Source organism: Camelus bactrianus, chromosome 23 (assembly GCF_048773025.1).
Source record: "Camelus bactrianus isolate YW-2024 breed Bactrian camel chromosome 23, ASM4877302v1, whole genome shotgun sequence".
Classification (NCBI taxonomy): Eukaryota; Metazoa; Chordata; class Mammalia; order Artiodactyla; family Camelidae; genus Camelus; species Camelus bactrianus.
In genome coordinates, this window is record NC_133561.1 from 22,404,904 (window position 1) to 22,425,703 (window position 20,800).

Sequence of the window (20,800 nt, forward strand, 5' to 3'; positions counted from 1 at the left end):
AGTGTTACAGCTGGGCTTTGAACCCAGGCTCTCTGACTCAGAACTCTTAATCACCAGACTACCATCTCCCTTGAACACCTGGAACAGCTCAGCTCTCAGTGAAATCTCTAGAATTTCTAATACAATCACTTTTAAATAAACAAAGGGGGTAGGCTACTCAAACAGCGTTTTCTAAATACTACTTGGACAGGAAGTATGTTCCACCTCTCCTCTCACATTCCCACTCAGCCCAAATAGCCAGTCTGCTTCCTTTAACTGACATGACTTATAGGTATCATAAACTCAGGTTCCAGAGTTGCTGGGTCTAAAAGTGAAGACAGTTGCAGACTCTAAAAGGCTCAGGGTAGCTGGCTCTTCCTCAGGCTGCCTCCGTGTTGGTTGGGTGGTCTAACACACATTCCAACTCGAATCAAGATGCCTGCTGGCCCCTTGTTTAAATGCCAGGATCCAGACAACCGCTCCTTTTGCAGGATGTAAATACGTTTTTACTAAAGAGAAGCAAAGAATCCTTGGCTTGTGGTTGATTTTCTTTGTCCACCTTATCTCTGTTATTAGTACCATAATGTATATAATAATTACAACACGGAAAAACTTTGTTAAGTTTTCCAGGGCGAGGTTTCCTTACTTATCAGCCAGAAAATGCCATAGAAGGGAACACCTTTTTAAGTGAATCTTTGGCTGAGACTTCGCAAATGGGTGTTCTATGGGAGGAAATGTGAAACAAGGATATTATTCTGCCTCACCATGCTGACGGGAGGATTCGAACTGCTCAGCAAACCCGAATCTTGAAATTAAAAAAGACTTTTCTCTTTAATGTGCTCTCTCCCCTCATCCTTTTGCACTGAGCTTCCATCCTGTATTCGCATCCAGCTTCTTTCCCTTCTCCCATCTTTCCTAACTACAATCAGTGACTCCCCAGTTCCAGCTGTCTCTCTCTGTTCCCTTCACAGCGCTTTTCCCTTTCCTCCCGTTTCTAGCCCATCCAGCTCTCTCCTCCCTCCCTTCCCCACAGCTCCACAGTCCCTGAGGAGTTCAAAGAGTGATGGAGAGTGGCTGCAGCCCAGCTGAGGGGACTTCCCAGCTCCCTCTCCCGGCTGGGCTGAGGACGGGTGGCTGGGCTGCGGCGTCTCGGCTTTTTGCGGGAGCTCCGAGGGTGCGGATTATTTAAGAGGTGTCTGAAGCAGCCTTGTACACAATAGAAAAGTACAGTTCCCTTTTTGCTGGTTAGCGTGGTGTCCCTCGGCTCGGGTCTTTGCCACACACTCTTGCAAGCCGTTGTTTACACTGGGCTTTTGGAGGTGAGGAGCAGTGCGGGTGGGACGCGGGGAGCGCTTCCTTGGGACTGAATCGACTCGAGAATCAGCGGAGGGAGAAGTCGCCCTCCGGGAGGCGGGGCAGAGCCAAGGAACCGGGCCTCCGCTGGCCAATCAGGAGGCGAGGCCGAGCCCGGCTTCCCCTCCCCTCCTGCTCGCCGGCGGGCGCGCGCAGTGGAAAGTTGGGAGCCGCAGCGGCTGGCCGGGCGCAGAGCGGCGCGGCGGCGAGGGCGGCGAGGGCGGCGAGGGCAGCGGACTCGGCGCGGCGCCGCTGGCTCGGAGCGGCCCCCGGGGCATGGGCCGGGCGCGCCGCCCGCACTCCGCCACACGCCGCCCGGGCCCGGGCACTCGGCCGTCCCGGAGGAAGCTGCGTCGGGACAAAAGCGGCCGCATCTCTGGCCGCCCGGCCCCTGCAGGGGTTCAGCTTTGGTGCTTGTCCCCATCTGATTCTCAGCCCCAAACTTTTTGGGAGTTCAAAGAGATTTCAGGAATCGAATGAATTGCCCTGAGAAGAAACCTGCTGCCGGTTGTTGAGGTGGGGGTAAGCACAGGGCTTAGGCGCTCAGGAAAAAAGGAAAAAGAAAAGAAAGACAAAATGAGTTCCTGGGACATTGTCCACACAGTATTCTTGTTCGCTCTTCTTTATTCTTCCCTAGCTCGGGATGCAAGCCCCCAGTCAGACATCAGGGCTGAGGAAATTCCCGAGGGGGCCTCCACCTTGGCTTTTGTGTTTGATGTGACTGGTTCCATGTATGATGATTTAGTTCAGGTTATCGAGGGAGCTTCCAAAATTTTGGAGACGTCTTTGAAAAGACCTAAGAGACCTCTTTTCAACTTTGCTTTGGTGCCTTTCCATGATCCAGGTAAGGGAAAGATTTATTCTGTTTTATTTCTTATGCTTACATTTATTTCTTATGCTATGAAAGTGTCAGGAAGTTTCAAAACCATTTTTTTTTAATGTAGCTGAATACAATTGTAACAAAGAATTGCTCGCTTGCATCTGGGTTTGCTCTGTGATACCTACTTAAGTCTCAGCCATGTAGATTGCTTGTTTATAGAGTGCTTGTGAGGTGGTACCCAAACCTGGAAATGTGGAGTTAGGAAAACCAGAGCAGCGACATCAAAATAAGAGTTAAGTGATTAAAAAAAAAATTTTTTTTTTTTAGAACTAAAGAATGTTTAATTAGGAAGGCCGACTGGGACATGGGTATTCCGCAACAATGCTTTAGGGGCTAACATCCAGGTTGAGAGCGTTCTCAAGATAACTCTCAAGTAAGGGGGAGAAAAACCTGTGTGAGACAAGGGAGGCTGTAATAACTACTAATGAGTTGAAGAGATGAAAATAAGAGAGAAGCCATTCATTTCTTAATTAAATCTATTCACCTTTGCACCAGACCATCATTAGTTAGGTTCACAGATGATTATAAACATTATGTCCATGTTTTATCCATTAGAAATGCATGCAGTTTGGTATGTCGGTGCTCTTTAAAGGTAGGTGAAGCACAATATTTTTTTTTTGCCCTAAAGCCATGGGTTTCAGCTGCTCCAGTGCAATTTGATCCTCTTTGCTTTTTTCAGTTTCTCTTTAAAGAGGCACCTTTCTGTGAGGCATATAGGAGCGCTCATTGTCATCAGCCGGGGTAGCATTGCAGAAGGAGCCCTGGGGCTGGCTGTCTAACATCCACCTGAGTTTCATTAGCACAAGTCCCTGCCCAGTGGAAGAAATAAAGCATTAGTTTCTTAAAAATCCTCCCCCACTGTTTTCTCCCACATTTTTATTGAAATTCCCTCTCTTTGCTGGAAGACCTTTTCACAGCCTCTTCACAATGAGAGCATGATATTGAGAAGCTCAAATTCTTGTGCATTTGACAAACATATATGTGTTCAAATTACTGCTAGATATTCGATGTGGGGCAGGTTTCAGCCATTAAACAAATTGGCAGGGGGAGAAATTTAGAGGGAACTAGAACTCTGGGTTTTTTTGTTCTTCAAATGAAAAAAAAACTACCTATTCTCTTCCAGGATATACATATATTTTAGTAATTTCTACATTGATTAAACGTGAGATGTTCTTTATATTTGAATAAAGAGTTGAATAATCAGTTACTGTTTGCTGCTTTAGTGAGATACCTCATGTGTTATATATAATGTTTTAATTTATTAAATGTCAAGATTCCAGTTGTGATGCAGTTCAAGACCTGTTATTTTGGAATAGCCTAAGTATGTTTCTTCTATAGGGTGAATCTGAAATTGGCTAAAAAATAAAGCAAACATTTTCTCTAGCACCACAATTTGCTTTCCTCCAAAAACTCTTATGAAATGTTGCTGTAAACAGAGCACAAAAATTGCCTCAAGTCATAAGGGCAAACTACATCATCATGATATTTTGATACGATATGAGGAATTATTGGAATAAACTGTATTGTGACATGCTGCCTTCCGGTTGTTACCAAATGGGAAAGTTTGTTGTAGTTAACGTTCCTATACTTCAGTAGTTATGATTCAGAGTAGAGGAAAGTTGGAATGCTAATAACAAATGATTAATAAATAAGAGCTAATAAACAAATGATTTTGAAGTAAGTAGTATGAGAAAATGATTAATTGGTTCCATAAAATTAATGGTATAATTCAGCAAAATTAATTTTATTTCCATTGTGATTCAAAGTAGAGAGAAGCAACCAAGTGTTATCTAAAACTATTTAAAGTATTTTTGAAGAGAAAGGGAAATAGAAATCAAAAATGGTAATAACCTTTAGTTTACTAGCTCACTAAAATGGATTGTAATACTGTCTTTGTGTGACATTTTCGGTTTGTGCGTTTGTACAATCATTAAGAGTTTTTGATTCCCTGGTACTTCTGATTGGTGATCAGCTTGGAACCACCAGTGGACAGAAAGGGCCTTGAATGGGGGTTGGCTGTTTTAGTGAGTGACGTTAGAAAACTCTGTCTATATCTTGTCTAATTTAAACCATAATGGAAAAGAGAAAAAAGGTCTGCATTTTTGAATCCGTTTCCTCAAACATGTGATGAGAGAACTGGATTTGAACGTCTCTAAGGTCACTTCTAACTGTACGTTTTACAACTGACAGTTTTACCTTTGGTGGTTTCTCACGGTCCCTGACACATATTCATAAAGTTGGTACAACTGACAGGCAAAGAAATGATGTGTGGAATTTAATACAATAATTAGTAACCTTGGCTGCTTACAGCTTTTCACAGTCCTTTGAGATCTGCTGTTGCATTTAGCTAGATGAAATAATGGATATGATCTGCGATACAGTCTCAGGCGTTTGATCAAGACCTTTAGGCCTTTGTAGATGATTGCTTTGGATCTCTGCATTGTAGTTTGGGGCAAGATGTGTTTCAGATGAGGGTAGGAATTAAAATACATGGAAAATATAGACATACAAGAGGAGTAAGTCTAACAAGTTGACAAGGAGGTGATAGAATCACTCAGAAGATGTGCATGTAGGAAGCTAGTGTTGGAGGACCAGCTGCATACTCATGGTAGAAGGAAGTACCAGAGAGGACCAGGCTCATGGCAAGTCAAGGCAACTTTCTGATGCTAACTCTGCTTAAGATGGGTTTCCCACTTCCATAATCTTGTTTAATGTATTAATTTTTAAAACAGATTTATTGAGATATAATTCCCTTACCATACAATCATTCACTTTAAATGTACAGTTCTGTGGTTTATAGTATATGCAGAGAGATATGCAGCCATCACCTTGTAAAGCTTGGAACATTTTTCTCGCTTCAGAGAGAAACCCTGGGCCTTTTAGTTGTCAGTCCTCCTGCCCCCATATCATCCTCCCCTCAGCGCTAAGCAATACTAATACTAATACTTTTGTCTCTGTGGATTTTCCTATTCTGGACTTTGACATGAATAGAATCATAAAATATGTGGTCTTTTTTGGACTGGCTTCTTTCACTTTAATGTTTTTAAGACTCATCCATGTTGTAGCATGTTTATTCCTTTTTATGGCCAAATAATATTCCATGTTATAGATATACCGTATTTATTTATCTTTTAATCTGTAATGGATATTTGGGTTGTTTCCACTTTTTGGCTGTTATGAATAATACTCCTGTAAACATTGGTGTACAGGTTTCTGTGTGGATATTATGGCATTATGATTTATATGTGATATTGTGATTTATAGTAAGAAATAAATACTTGGTCTTTGTTGCCTTTTCTGGCATGGAGCTCACTCTAGGGGTACCCCTGTGTGGGCTGCATGCGCCCTCTGTTGTGGGTGGACAGAGATTGCTGTGGCATGCTGGTGGGTTGGGCTGACCCCTGGCCCAGCCAGCTGTGTCTCTCCACTGTGACAGTTGTGGATGCCCAGGTAGATGGGGCTGGTCCCTGTCGTGGATGTCTCTGAGGTCTGGCTGTCAGTGCATCGGTGTGTTGGCTGTCCCCTCCCACCCTGAGGGGAAGCTACTTTGGAGGGGTCAGTGGAGGTGGGAACCAGATTGAGCAGGGCAGGTCCTCTGAGAAATGCTGGGGTAGGGCTCCTGGTGTTAGATAGGTTGATGGAGAGTGATAGAAATGGTGCCTGCCAGTGCCAGGTCAGCTAGGTGGATAGAGAGTAAAAATTGGCACTCTTCAGTGCTTCCATCCCCAGAGAAAGTTCCACCAGATCCCCACACTTGCCCTAGAATGAGTCATTGAATCTCCTTCTCATATGACCCAGTCCTTTTACAAGCTGCTGCCTCTGCACTGGGACTCAGAGTGAGTGAGTTTGTATACAAGCCCTTCAAGAGCTGAGTCTCGGTTTCCCACAGCCTCTGGCTCTCCTGAACGTATGCCTCACCGGTTTTCAAAGCCAGATGTTATGGAGGCTTGTATTCCTGGTGCAGGGAGGCTGATGTGGGGCTCAGAGCCCTCGTTCCTCATGGGGGGACCTCCATGGTTGTGATTTCCTTCCCGCTGGTTGGTTGCTGCATTAGGGTAATAGGTTTGACTAGACCACGTCTCTGCACCACCCCTGTCTCAATGTGGCCTTTTCTTTGTATCCTTAGTTGTGGACTATGTCTTCTGCTAGTCTGCAGGTTCTGAAATAGTTACTCCATATATAGTTGTACTTCAGTGTGTCTGTGGGAGGAGGTGAGCTCAGGACCTTCCTGCTTCCCTGAAACACAACCATTCTGACTGTTGTTTGAGAATAGTCTAAAGTGGAGCAAAGGCAGAAACAGGGAGGAGGGGAGGCTATTGCATCATTCAGGCAGAAGAGGATGATATGTCTTGGGTGAAGCTGGTAGCTGTAGAAGTTTGGAGAAATAATTGAATTCTGTGTATATTTTGGAGATGAAATCAAAATAATGTATTGATGAACTGGATGTGATGTGTGAGAGAAATGGCAGGAGATGAGATAGATTCTGAGGATTTGGCTTGAGTGAGTGGAAGCATAGCATAGCCATTTGCTGGGATGGAGAAGAATGAGCAAGAAGCAGGTTTGAGAAAGAGTGGGAGACTGAGGCTTTTATTTTTGGATGTGTTTGAGATGCCTTTGTTACCTAAGTGGAGATATTACAAAGGCAGTTGGATATATGAGATTAGGGTTCAAGAAGTCTGGGTCAGAGATACAAATGTGGGATCCAGAGGCACACAGCAGATGGTAATCAGGGCTCTGAGGCTAGGGAGGACCACTAAGGGACTGATTAAATGAAGAACAATGAAGGTCTGAGGACCCAGCCTTGAAATACTCCAATGTTTAACAGTTGGAGATGAGAATAAAAGGACGAAGTAGCCTGAGAAATTGAAGACAGAGTGGAGAAGAGTATGTTGTTCTGGAAGTCAAGAGAGGGAAGCTTTTCAAGGAAGAAGCCCTAATTGGTTAAGAAGACAGAATTGGCTGATCTGTTCAGCAATGTGGAAATCATTGATGTCTCAAGAAGAAATGATGGGAGTGAAAGCCTGTTTGGAGAGAATTTTTAAAGAGAATGGGAGAGGAGGACTTGGAAATCTTTGGCATTATATTGCTATTTCCAACTACTGGAAAGGTTGTTTTGTTCATGAAGCTAAAATTGAAACCAGTTTTGATAAATGATTCAACCAGTATTTTGCAAAATGCAAGTGCAGTGTAGTAGAAAGAACGTCCAATTTGGAAGGGAAGATTTGTGTTCTTTTCATTATTCCTGTCATTTAAGCCAGTGTTTAACCTTGCCAGATTTCTTTTATCTATAAAATCTGTGCATTGGTAGATCATTAAAACCATGGAGTTTGGTAGTAATCATACTATAGTGAAAGATAAGGGACTGCAAAGAAACTCAAAGTGGCAAGGACTTGATTGACAGGGAGAAATCCATTCGTTGATTCTCTGTGATTAAGAGTTTCATTGTATTAAAACCTCCGAGTCCTCAGTGACTTTGCAGGGTTCTGCAGGACCTACACAGTGTTAAAGAACACTCCAGGGCTTCTTTCATGAACAGATTCTTGTAGAAATATTTTCCTGAGCAATAGAGTAGAAAGATATTTGCAAGAAAAGTATTTCACGTTCAGACCTTGAAAACCTACACATATTTACATGAACTCAACTTCAGGTTCAATGTTTTCAATTTCAATACGTGTGGGAAAAGGAGCCCAGAAGCTAGTAGTCTCCCTTTGCCTACAGCACATCCTACAGGAAAAGGGTTTTTATGAGGAGAAAGCTTGGTCTTTTAAGTCCAAGAGAAATCTAGCTAAAGGAAATGAACTAAAATTTAAGAGCAAGAGATTTTGGTTAGACAATGATAATTTTGTTTCCTATGATGATAGGAGACTTTAACCTGAGGTGGTAGATTCCAGCAGACTGGATCTGGCCCTTAGAACATGGAAAAAAGGGAAATATGATTGCCTTCTGTAGGTTAAAGTATGAAATTGACTTAGAAAGAAGGAGGAAAGATGTAAAGTTAGCTTTCAGAGATACCATTACTCTCAGGGTGGTAGTCTTGAGAGTAAGCTCCTTATGTATTTATTAACTTATTCAAAATAAAAATCAGCCAAAAGTGTGGAAGGTCAACAATGAAAAAGAGTCATAGAAACAGACATTGTACAACCAAGTTCTTTTTTAAAAATTGTGTTATAATTGACATGTAATATTACTAGTTTCAGGTGTACAACATACTGATTTGATATTTGTATGTATTGTGAAATGATCAGCACAATAATTCTAGTTAAGATCCATGACCATACATGTTAAAAAATGTTTTTTCCTATGATGAGAACATTTAAGATTTACCCTCTTAGCAACTTTCAAATGTGCAATACAATATTGGCTATAGTCACAGTGTTGTATATTACATCTCCATGACTTTTTTATTTTATAACTGGAAGTTTGTACCTTTTGACCCCCTTCTCCCATTTTGTCCACTCTCACCCTCTGCCTCTGGCAACCACTAATCTGTTCTCTATCTGTGAGGGTTTTTTTTTTTTTTTTTTTTTAATTTTTAGACTCCACATGTAAGTGAGAGCATTTGGTATTTGTATTTTTCTGTCTGACTTACTTCATTTAGCATAATGCCCTCAAGGTTCATCCATGATACTTGCAAATGGAAAAATTTCTTTTTATGGCAGAGTAATACTCGCGCACGTGTGTGTGTGTGTGTGTGTGTGTGTGTGTGTTCGTTCATGTGTATACCACATCTTTATCCATTCTGTCAGTGGATGCTTAGGTTGCTTCCATGTCTTGGCTATTGTAAATAATGCTGCAGTGAACATGGGGATATATATATGTTTTTGAGTTAGAGTTTTTAGTTTTTTTTTTAAAATAAATCCCCAGAAGTAGAATTGCTGAATCATATGGGTAGTTCTATTCTTAATTTTTTGAGGAGCCTCCTTCCCTACTGCTTTCCATAGTGGCTGCACCAATTTACATTCCCACCAACAGTGCACAAGGGTTCCCTTTTCTCTGCACCCTCACCAACACTATTTCTTGTCTTTTGGTTGATAGCCATTCTGACAGGTTATGAAGTGATCTCTTGTGATTTCGATTTGCATTTCCTTGATAATTCGTGATGTCGAATACTTTTCAGTTACCTGTTGGCCGTCTATATGTCTTTGGAAAAATGTCTACTCAGATCCTCTGCCCATTTTTTGAATGATTTTTTTTTTTTTTTGCCAAGTTCTATCTAGGGTTCAGAGAGTTCGTTCATTCTACACTTAAATAACCAGTCTACCATGAGCAACATTCCAACTATGGTGATAGGCTATTTACCCATATAAATATGTAATGATGTCATTACATATTTGAATCATACTATTTTTCTTGTTTTGGTTGCATGTTCATCAAACAGCCTCCTAATTTAACCTCATGGACTTTGCTTATGGGGAGAGAATGCTCTGGTCAGACTGGCATGCACATCACATTCATCAGACAGTTATATTCCTCATTGGTAACTCATATTTTGGCATACTGGTTTTATACATCTGTCTTTGTTGCTTTAAATATCTTGACAGTGTCAAGTCAAAGTTTCTGAGTTTGCAAGTCTGAGGGCAAGACCTTGGTTGATGGTGAATTTATCAAAGTAAATGCCTCCTTGTATGGATCTGTTTGGGTGGCCTGTCAGTCTCTAGGCTTTACTCCTCAGCATTTCCAACGTCAGTGTTAGTGTGAATAGTGCCAAGTAACTGTTCTGTCCACTTGAAACTTACATGGATGACAGCAGAAGCCATTGGAATAAATGAGGTCATTTACAGAGAGTCTGGAGACTGAGGAAAGAAGGAAGAAGGCGGCTAGAACTGTGGCTCACACAAGCATTTAAAAGATGGTAAGAAGAGAAATGATAAGGGATTCTGGAAAGGAGGATCCAGGTAAATAGGAGGAGAAATAGGAATGAGCAGTGTTTGGAAATCTAAAAAGTTTTAAGCAGATGTTGTCAACTCTGACCATTCATAAGGTTACTGAAAATAAAAGCTACACCAAAAGTTCATTGGAGTTGTAGAGTCAGGAGGCTGAAATGACGGGTAAGAAAATGGAGCAAGCGAATGAAGTAGATTTCTGTCATGGACATTGTGGTTAAAAACATAGACTCTGGAGTCTGATGCCTGGTTGGAAGACTGGCTCCATCGGTTACTAATGTTGTGTGATCTTAGCTACTTTGGGCTTCAGTTTCAGTAACTGGGGATAGTATTATCTACTCTATAAGGTTGATATGAGGATTAAAATACTGGATGTCCCAAACTTAGCACAATCCCTTTCACACAGTCAATTCTCAATAAACAGTGGTTACTGGGGTTTAGAGTTAAGAAAGAACTTTTTTTTTTTTTTAAGGTGGGGAGAGGGGAGAGAGTGTTTAAATACTGCTGGAAAAGAGTCAATAGAATAGAAGAGAGAAAATATCCCAAAGAGAGGACAGGTGATTCATAAAACTAGGATTTCAAGGAAGCAAGGCAGGATGCTAAGCTGAAGGATTAGTTTTTGGCAGAAGACGTTTGGCTGAGTGTGATGGGAGAGGAGCAGACCGTTGACAGGTATGGTCATGGAAAAGCTGATAGGTGAGGATGCAGGATGTTGAGTGATTTCCTATTTGATGGACTCTTGTTTCTCAGAGAAACAGAAAAGAGACTGATTTGATGAGAGAAGGGAGTGGCAGAAGGGTAAGTGAGGGGTTACAGAAAAACGGTGGTGTTTTGGAGGTAGAAGTTGCCTCTGGACACACAGACAGTTTCCAGGATGACTTGTAGTTCAGAAGATGAACATGTAATGCCTGAATACTGCCCACCTGTGTGAATTTCTCGGTGGCGCTCTAGCTCTTAGTAGCCTGGTCATAATTGCTGAAGTTAACCAGTTGTTTGAGCCTGGATTGGGATTTCATTGAGGAGGTGTGTCTAAAGTAATAGGATATGGTTGAGAAGACTATTGATAAGAGATTGAGGTGACAGATCATAGGGTCAAATCTGGATGTACTGGACTGACAAGAGTTGAGATTTTGCATGTGAAGGACAAGATAACAAATTTGGGATTAATTAGTAAAAATACGCAGAGTGATTGATTGTAGAATGCAGCTTGGGTAGAAAAGGAAGTTAAACCAGAATGAAGATCCTGGGACTGAGATCAGGCGACTTGAGTATGCAGAGTGGGAACATGGATGTTAAAGTTACCCGGATAATAAGAGCTTAAAATGGTGAGAAAGGCAGTGAGTCAGGCATCACGTTTTTTTTTTTAATAAGAATTATTGAGCAGCCTTCAGGTGGCAACTGACAATGAAGAAAAGAGTTAGGTGGCATTCACCTCAAAATGGCAGGTGTTTTCTCTGAAGACAGAGACATGACACACTGGGTGTGGATAAAATGCTGACCCACCTCCCAACCCTGGTGTATCTGGGATGCGGGAGGAGGGGCAGACTCCACTGGGGAGGGCCACAGGGGAGGTGGGGGCGTCAGTGGAGAACTCTGAGCTAAAGTGGGAGGCAGATGGAGACTTCCTATGGGAAGGTGGCTTGGAAGGGAGGATTTGTGAGGGAATAGGATAGTGAAAGAATGGGTCAGGAGAGAGGAAACAGCGTGAGAGGGAGAGAGGAGGAGTGGTTTGCGTTTGGGGCAGCGACTACAGATGATGGTGACATAAAGCAGGGAGGTGGGGGGTGTGCTGTTGGAAAGTCTGGGGTTTGGATGTGAATGTAAGATGCTGGTTCAGGTCCCCGGAGAGTTGGAGCCTGGTGAAGTCGGCTGTTGAAGATAGCCCCGCTGGCGGGGACTCCTGAGGAAACACTCAGTTCCCATGTCTTAGTGACACAGGCTTAGTAGCATAATTCTTATTTCCAGTAATGACAGCTACCATTTTGTGAGTCATTGGTGTGGACCAGACACTGAACTGGGTACATTGTCTGGCTCTAAGTGGTGGATGTTCACTTTATTTCACATATGAGGCAGCCAAGGCTTATCGAACGCTCATGTTATGTAGAAAATTTCCTGAAAAAGAATGATTTTTACAGGTTATTTTTTTGCCACCTTCTTTTGTTTTGAGAACTGTGTGGACTTGAGGATAGGTGCCCAGGAAGGCACAGCAAAGGGTTAATTTGTGAGGGCTGCCGTAACAAAGTACCACCAGCTGTGTGGCTTAAGCAACAAACATTTACTGTCTCAGGGTTCTGGAGGCTAGAAGTCTGAAGTCAGGATGCTGGCGGGTTGTTACTTTCTGAGGACTCTGAGGGGGAGTCTGTCCTTGCCTCTCTCCTGGCTCCTGGTGGTTCACTGGCACTCTTTGGTGGTCCTTGGCTTGTTGATGCACTGATCTCTGTCTTAATGTTCACAGGGTGGTCTCCCTGTGTGCTGTGTCAATTCTCCCTTTTTGATTAGGACACCAGTCATACTGGATTATTGGCCCAGCCTACTCCAGCATGACCTCATCTGAACTACCTACATCTGAAACAACCTTATTTCTCAATAAAATCACATTCTGAAATGATGGGGCTAGGACTTTAACATATGAGTTTTGAAAGGACACGGTTCAATCCGTACTAAGACCATTCAGTAATTAATATTAAAAAAAAATGAACTCTTTAACTCTTTCATAGAGAGACTGTTTATTCTGTAAATTTCTGATAAAAATCATTGGATCAGGAAGTATCATGGACTGAACTCTGAGCACTTTTTGGATAGGAACAGGGTTCTCAGTGGAAGTTATGGAGACAGGTATAATATGTTTGGGATGCTATTTAAGTCCTTGAAATAATTTGAATTTTAAAAATCTGAATTTTACTTTTAAAGCATTTAGTACTTAAGGGCATTTACTCTTAAAACATTTAAAACTTTATTTGATTTCTTTTCTTTCGGAGATAATGAGACATTTAATTTTGAAATGGGGGAAATTATATAGGAGCTAGGAATTCTGGGAATCGTGTGTGTTCCAATATATTTTGAGTTTGTATACCTCTAGATTTTTTTTTCTTGGAAACTTCAAACACACTAATTGGGACAATTTTCCCATTAACACCAAATCTCTGAGAGCTTACCGTTAAGCGTTATTTTATTCTCTGGTGGGAGGAATTCCTTAAAGTTCCCAGGCTGGAAGTCACCCTGATTGCCACTGAAAATGCTTCAGGTCAACCCAGTCGCTGCTCTTGCCAAGATCTGACTAGGAGAGGCTGCTAAATGAGCCAGATGGGTGATGGGGAAGAGAGGAACATGGGAGATGGATCTTGTTCTTTAATATATATCTTTTTCCTTTTTACCAAGTAGAAGGTCCAGAAAATACATTATCTCATTAAGTAGTAGACAATAAAATTCTGAAAAGATACTGTACTACCTGGAATATCAATTTTTAAGATTTAAAATGGAATCTGTTTTGCTTTTTGTTTCCACTTCAAAGCCCTTTGCCGGAGCACGCGGAAAACCCCATTTCTATTGTTTCATATTCCACAGAGGTTCTTTCCTGCTCTTCTTAAGTGGACTTGTTCACTAACCCCTCCCCCTGTATCAGGTGATCACAGTTTTGCCTTGAAGCTTTCTCCTAAGCCACACGCTATGTTGGAATGTCTCTGTGTGTGTCAGACATTTTCTCTTCTGTAGCTAAAAGATTGTTCAGAATTTCACCTCTTTCAAGGGATTTTCCTGGAGTATTGGAGAAGTGTCATTCAATGTTATATGGACTTAATTTGTGCCTTTGATAACTTCACTCCTTTTTTTCCCTTCTACCTTCTAATAGATATTAATAGTTGATTTGATTTTTCTCAGCAAGGTAAACTTTGGCAAAGTTAGACAGAATGGCATAGGTTTTTTTTATTTTTTGTTTTGTTTTGGAATAATTAGATTTTTTAATTTATTATTGTTTGTTTTTTACTTAATGGTTGTACTGGTGATCGAACTGCTTGACCTTGTGCGTGCTAGGCGTGTGCTCTACCACTGAGCTATACCGCCCCCCCAGAATGGCATAGGTTTTGAGGGAATGGATTCTTATTTCAAATAGACCATTTGATTATTAGTAAATTACTAAGTTCTCAAGGCTTTAGTCTGCTTATCAATAAAGTGGTAATAACAATCATACTTCCTTTGTAGAGCTGTGAACATCAGAGGAGAAAATGCATGTAAAACATTTGGTATGAAGCCCAACATGAAGTAAGAACTCTTATTTCTATAAGAGAAATAATCCTTGACATAGAGTCAAAGCACCTAGGTCCTGGCAGTTCACTTGATCTCTTAGAGATTCAGTTTCCTTCACTCTTAAATAAGGATCTAGTCTGTGGTGTGCTGATAAATGTGAAACTGTTGGTTCTGGAGCTAGGGGTGGGGAGAGTCCCTTATTTGTAGAATACTCTGCCATGGCCATTTTCAAACTACCAATATGATGTTGCTGGATGTGCAGCCGAGAACAGCGGTGCAAAGTTGTCTCACCCTTCTGCAAAGGATATTTGTGTTTATTTATTTTGTTTATTTATTTAATTGAAGTATAGTCAGTTATAATGTGTCAATTTCTGGTGTACAGCACAGTGTCCCAGTTATGCATATACATATATAAATTTGTTTTCATATTCTTTTTCATTAAAGGTTATTATAAGATAGTGAATATAGTTCCCTGTGCTATACAGAAGAAAATTTTTTCCTTTATTTTTGTATATAGTGGCTAACATTTGCAAATCTCAAACTCCCAAATTTATCCCTTCCCATCCCCTTTTCCTCTGGTAACCATAAGATTGTTTACTATGTCTGAGGGTCTGTTTTTGTTTTGAAGATGAGTTCATTAGTGTCATCTTTTTTGCTTTTTTTAGATTCCACATATGAGTGATATCATATGGTAGTTTTCTTTCTCTTTCTGGCTTGCTTCACTTAGAATGACGGTTCACCCACGTTGCTGAAAATGGCATTATTGTATTCTTTTTTGTGGCTGAGTAGTATTCCATTGTATAAATACACCACAGCTTCTTTATCTAGTCACCTGTTGATGGACATTTAGGTTGTTTCCATGTCTTGGCTATTGTATATAGTGCTGCTATGAACATTGGGGTGCATGTGTCTTTTTGAATTAGAGTTCCCTCCAGATATATGCCCAGGAGTGGGATTGCTGGATCATAGGGTCAGTCTGTTTTTAGTTTTTTGAGGAATCTCCATACTGTTTTCCTTAATGGCTGCACCAAACTACATTCCCACCAACAATTTAGGAGGGTTCCCTCTTCTCCACACCCTCTCCAGCATTTAAGAATATTTATGTTTAAATGAGACAGTATTTGTGAAAGGATTTTGTGTAATAGGCATTCACTAAATGTTAGTTTACTATTGCTTAGAAAACTCCTTTGGATGGGTGGAAATAGTTCTGTGATAGAGAAAGCAGATTGAATGTTTTCTTCTGCATGACAGTGGGAGAAATTATAACACTGAATCCGCAGAGAGGCCAGGCAGGCCACACCAGTGCAGAAGTGAAACTGAAGGAACCTGCTGTCTTCTTAAATACCTACTGGGGACCTAAGAGATACCTCACATTTATCAGCAGCTCATCCATGCCCCATACGTGTCTTTTCCAGTCTTCCCTATCTCAGAAAAGGTGCTGCCGTTTTCTCACAGTTGCTTGGGATAACACCCTTGGAGGCATCCTGGACTTACCTTTCTCTTTCACACCCCACATCCAGTCTTTCCAAATTCTTTTGCCTCTACTTTCAAGATTTTAATTTGACCACTACCTACCCTCTCTACCCCATTCCTCTAGCCCAAGCCACTTTAACCTGCTGCTCCTCCTTGCTGCTCTCCCTCTCCTGATCTCCTTATTCACATCACTTTTAGCATGTTGGTTTCTTTATTGATTCTTGCAAGCCAGGCACACACCCTCTCCAGAGCCATTGCTCTTGCTGTTCCTTCTTTCTCTAGTTCCTCGCATGGCTTATATCATGACTTCATTTGGCTCTTGGCTCAGTCCTTTTTTCACAGAGGCCTTCCCTGACCACCTGGTCAGCTCCCACATGACTCTGACCTGCTAAGCTGCTTTATTTTCCTTTTTATAGACTTAGCACTGCTTGACGTTAGAAATAATGTGAACTGATTTAAGGTCTAGCTTCTCCGCTCAACATAAGCTGAGGGCAGAGACTTCATTTTCATGACTGTATTCCCCAGAGCCTCACATAGAAGACTCCCTGGCACGGAGAAGTCATTCAATAAATAGTTATTTAATGAAAGGATGAATTCATAAATGTTCCACATGTTCTTGAAAAAAATTCTTTTACTTGTTGAGTGCTGAGATCTATGTATGTCCATAAGATCATGCTTGTTAATTGTTATGCAAATACTCTATTTCTTTATTATTGCCCAATTGATCTATCCTATTTTGTGTAAACTGTTTTAAAATTTCCCATTGTGGTTTTGTTAATTTCCTCTTACAACTTCAATCAATTTTTGCTTTAAGCACATGTTGTTGGGTACATACTGGCTGAGTATTAATTTATGTTCCTGGTGAATTACTCATTTTATCTTTAAATATATGGTCATCTTAACCTTCAGTACTTTCTGTTCTTAAACACATTTTGCATAATATTAATAGTGCTATTCCATAATTGGTTGGTATTTCTCCTATATCTTTTTTCTTCTCTTGTTTTATACTTGTTTTAATAGTCAAGTTTAATCTTGTTACTTTTACTATGGTTATTTGGGCTTATTTTTATTATCTTATTTTTTATTTTCCATTTACTGTGATTTTTATTGATCTTTCCCACTCTTCTTCTATTATTAAATTGAATTTACCTTAAATTCTCTTTCTTTCCCCTTGTGTTGGTTTGGATATTATACATTTCATTTCTCTTTTCATCATTACTCTTAATGTAGTTGACTTAATGAAAGTTAATCAATCTCTGTGATTCCATGTAAGGGAATCCATGTATAAGGGACTTGGAATACTCTGCTCATCTTCCCCCTGTGTTTTATAGTATTAGCCAGTATGTTAGATTCATCTTGGTTTTTAAATTTTTTTGTTCATTTGTTTTTATACATTGTTTTTCTTCTCTATTACTTTTGTTTTTAATTGTTTAAAATTGAAGTATAGTCAACTTACAATGTGTTAATTTCTGGTGTACAGCATAGTGATTCATTTAAATACATATATATATTCCTTTTCATATTCTTTTTCATTATAGGCCATTACAAGGTATTAAATAGTTTCCTAGGCTATACAGTAGGATCTTGTTTATCTGTTCTATATATAGTAGTTAGTATCTACAAATCTCAAATTCCCAACTTATCTCTTCCAACTCCTTTTCCCCCCTGGTAACCAAGTTCCTCTGTGTCCATTTTTTTTTTCTCAAAGATTCCACATACAAGTGATGTCATATGGTATTTTTCTTTCTCTTTCTGGCTTGCTTAGTATGATGGTCTCCAGGTCCCAGGGTCCATCCATGTTGCTGCAAATGGCATTATTTTATTTTTTATGGCTGAGTAGTATTCCAGTGTGAGTATGTGTGTGTGTGTGTGTATACACACCACAACTTCTTTATCCAGTCATCTGTTGATGGATATTTAGGTTACTTCCATGTCTTGGCTATTGTAAATAGTGTTGCTGTGAACATTGGGGTGTATGTATCTTTTTGAGTTAGAGTTTCTTTCAAATATATGCCCGTGAGTGGGATTGCTAGATTTATATGGAATCACAAAAGACCTAGTAGTGCCAATGCAATACTGAAGAAAAAGAATGAAGCTGGGGGAGTAACCCTCCAGGCTTCAGACAATACTATACAGCTACAGTAATCAAAACAGCATAGTACTGGCACAAAAATAGACATATGGATCAATGGAACAGAATAGATAGACCAGAAATAAACCCACACACCTATGGTCAATTAATCTTTGACAATGGAAGAAAATGACAGTTTCTTCAACAAGTGGTGTTGGGAAAGTTAGACAGCCACATGTAAATCAATGAAATTAGAACCCTCCCTCACAGCATACACAAAAATAATCTCAAAATGGCTTGAAGACTTAAACAAAAGACAAGACATTATAAACCTCCTAGAAGAGAACTAGGTAAAACATTCTGACATAAATCATAGCAGTGTTCTCCTAGGGCAGTCTACGAAGGCAATAGAAATAAAAGCAAAAATAAACAAATGGGGCCTAATTAAACTTATAAGCTTTGCACAGCAAAGGAAACTGTAAACAAAATGAAAAGGCAACCTACAGAATGGGAGGAAATATTTGCAGATGATGCATGTGACCAGGGCTTAATTTCCAGAATATACAAACAGCTCATACAACTCAATAACAAAAAAACAAACAACTCAGTTGAAAAAGGGGCAGAAGGCCTAAACATTTCTCCAGTTAAGTCATACAGATGGCCAAGAGGCACATGAAAAAATGCTCAGCTTTGCTAATTATCAGAGAAATGCAAGTCAAAACTACATGAAGTGTCACCTCACACCAATCAGAATGGCCGTCATTAAAAAGACCACAAATGATAAATGCCCGAGAGGCTGTGGAGAAAAGGGATCCCTTCTACACTGTTGGTGGGAATGTAGTTTGGTACAGCCACTATAGAGAACAGTATGAAGATTCCTTAAAAAACTGAAAATAGATCCATCTTATATTTAAACCCCAATCAGTCATTTTGTTTGTATAGCCAGCATTCATTTAGATTTAACTTGTTGTTTTCTAATTTCTTTACTCATTGTTAATTCTAGCTTTTCACTCCTTCATTTTGGATTTATATATATATATATATTTTCCCATTGTTTCTTAAATTCTTTACACTCTGTAGTAGTTTTTCTGGGGATTGTATATAAGGAAGTGTTGGTTCACAGCCTCAGGAGTTTCCCGGTGAAATTTGAAACTGTCCCTCCAACCCCACCAACCCCTGTACACAGGGCAAGGAGAGATCAAAGAAAGAAGCAGACCACTCTGGATTGGTAAGAAGCAATTTTAATACAAAAGAGAACTTATATCTGAGGCTTGTCTCAAGTGTTGCAAGACAAGTAGATCTCTGTACCCACTCTTCAGAACCTTAGAGTTTATGTAGAGGCTTTAATGGGGTTCAGTCATGTATACAGTCAGGATGGTCTCAGAAACCCATTATTCTCTCAAGACTTCGTCCCCTGAAGTAGCTCCTATGTGGGAACCGTGGTCTGAATGCACATTCCATGAACAGGGAAGGGAGTGAGGAGCCTCCAGCTTGAGGTCATGTCCTGTCAGCCACCTCTTCCAACAGTAGGGAATCCTTTTCGTGTTTTGTCTGTGAGTCTGTGCATAGCATCTTCATTCTTGGTTAGTAGTTTAGTTAGGTATAGAATTCTGTACCTAACTTAGCCCACTGAAGATGCTATTTTATTGTTTTCTGACTTGACAATTCTTTCAGTTTAATTGTTGTTCCTTTTTAGGTAAGCTGTTGTTTTCTTTCTGGTTACTTTAAGATTGATCTCTTTTGCCTTCTTGTTTCTGCAGTTCTTTGTTTTCTAAGCTTGGATTTGATTTGATTTTTCCTGTTTGGAACCTGGTTTGCCTTCACACCCAAGGACTTTAGTTTGTATTTAATTCTGGAAAATTCTTATCTTTCAAATTTTTCTCTCTTTATTCTGTAATATCTCCTTCATAAAGTCTTACTAAATGTATTTTGGATCTTCTCTTTCTATTCTCCAAGCCTCTTTATCTTTCATAGTTTGCGTCTCATTTTCTCTTTGCTGCATTCTGGGTGATTTTCTCCAATCTTTCATACAGTTCTCTTCAGTGCTATCTAATCTGCTCTTTAAGTTATCCACTGAGTTTTCAATTCCAATAACCATAGTTTTTTTTTTCCCCTGGAAATTTCATTTGGTTCTTTTTCAAATCTGTCTTTTATTTTGTATTGTAGGCTCTTCAATGTTGTAGTCTCTAATATTTTTGTATTATTTCTACCTCTTAGAGTGGTGCAAATTCTTCCAAGGATTTAGTCTGCTTGCTCTCCCTCCTTGTGGTTTGTTTCCTTGTGTGGTTGCTAATTGTTGACTGTGAATGCATCTAGCAGGGAGTCTTGTGTACCCTGGATTTTGTACTGCTGGTGTTTCTACAGAGTGGTTTTGCATTTGCTTTTGTTTGGGCCCTAGAATTAGCTTGCAGGCTTATGTTTTTTGGCTTTGGGTTCCTACACCACGCAGTTAGTACAACTCCTACTAATCTTACGTGTTTCTGGCTTAGGGTTTCAATTTCTCTCAGGAGATTTATTCCCCCAATTAAGAGACCTGGACAGATGGCCAGCTTTCTTGCCAATTTTCTAGGTTAGTATGGGGAATTTTTACTGATCCCTCTTTCACCTATAAGACTTGGCTTTAAACAAGACACTCTATTTTAGTTCTCTGATCCAAAAAACCTGATACTATGAAAACTGTACCCACGTGGGCATTAAAATCTTAGCATCCAAACCCTGTATCAGGATCTGACACCCTCTTTTGCTGCCATGGTGACAACTGAAGTTTACTTCAGTTTTTATTTCCTTTTTTTATTTAGGTACTTGGGAGATTTCCCTTTATTTTGTTATTTGAGCTTGGCTCTTTATGAAAAAGGAAATGTTATGTTTTACCCAGCATTTCTGTTTTGTAGGGGGAGTGTCTTCCTTGTCAACTTAGTT

At 40.2% G+C, this 20,800-nt stretch overlaps 1 protein-coding gene across 4 annotated transcripts in view; it reads left to right on the plus strand.

Moving 5' to 3' along the window:
* Positions 1–1,512: 1,512 nt before the first annotated feature.
* The window catches only part of HMCN1 (hemicentin 1), a 399,863-nt gene continuing 380,575 nt past the window's right edge, over positions 1,513–20,800 (plus strand). For 3 of the 4 annotated variants that reach the window (XM_074351799.1, XM_074351801.1, XM_074351800.1), the window contains exon 1: positions 1,518–2,176. In XM_074351799.1, coding sequence (XP_074207900.1) covers positions 1,909–2,176 — 268 coding nt within the window. In that variant the 5' untranslated portion in view covers positions 1,518–1,908. Of the gene's footprint in view, positions 2,177–20,800 lie in introns of all 4 variants that reach the window. The other variant, XM_074351803.1, reaches the window with a different exon arrangement.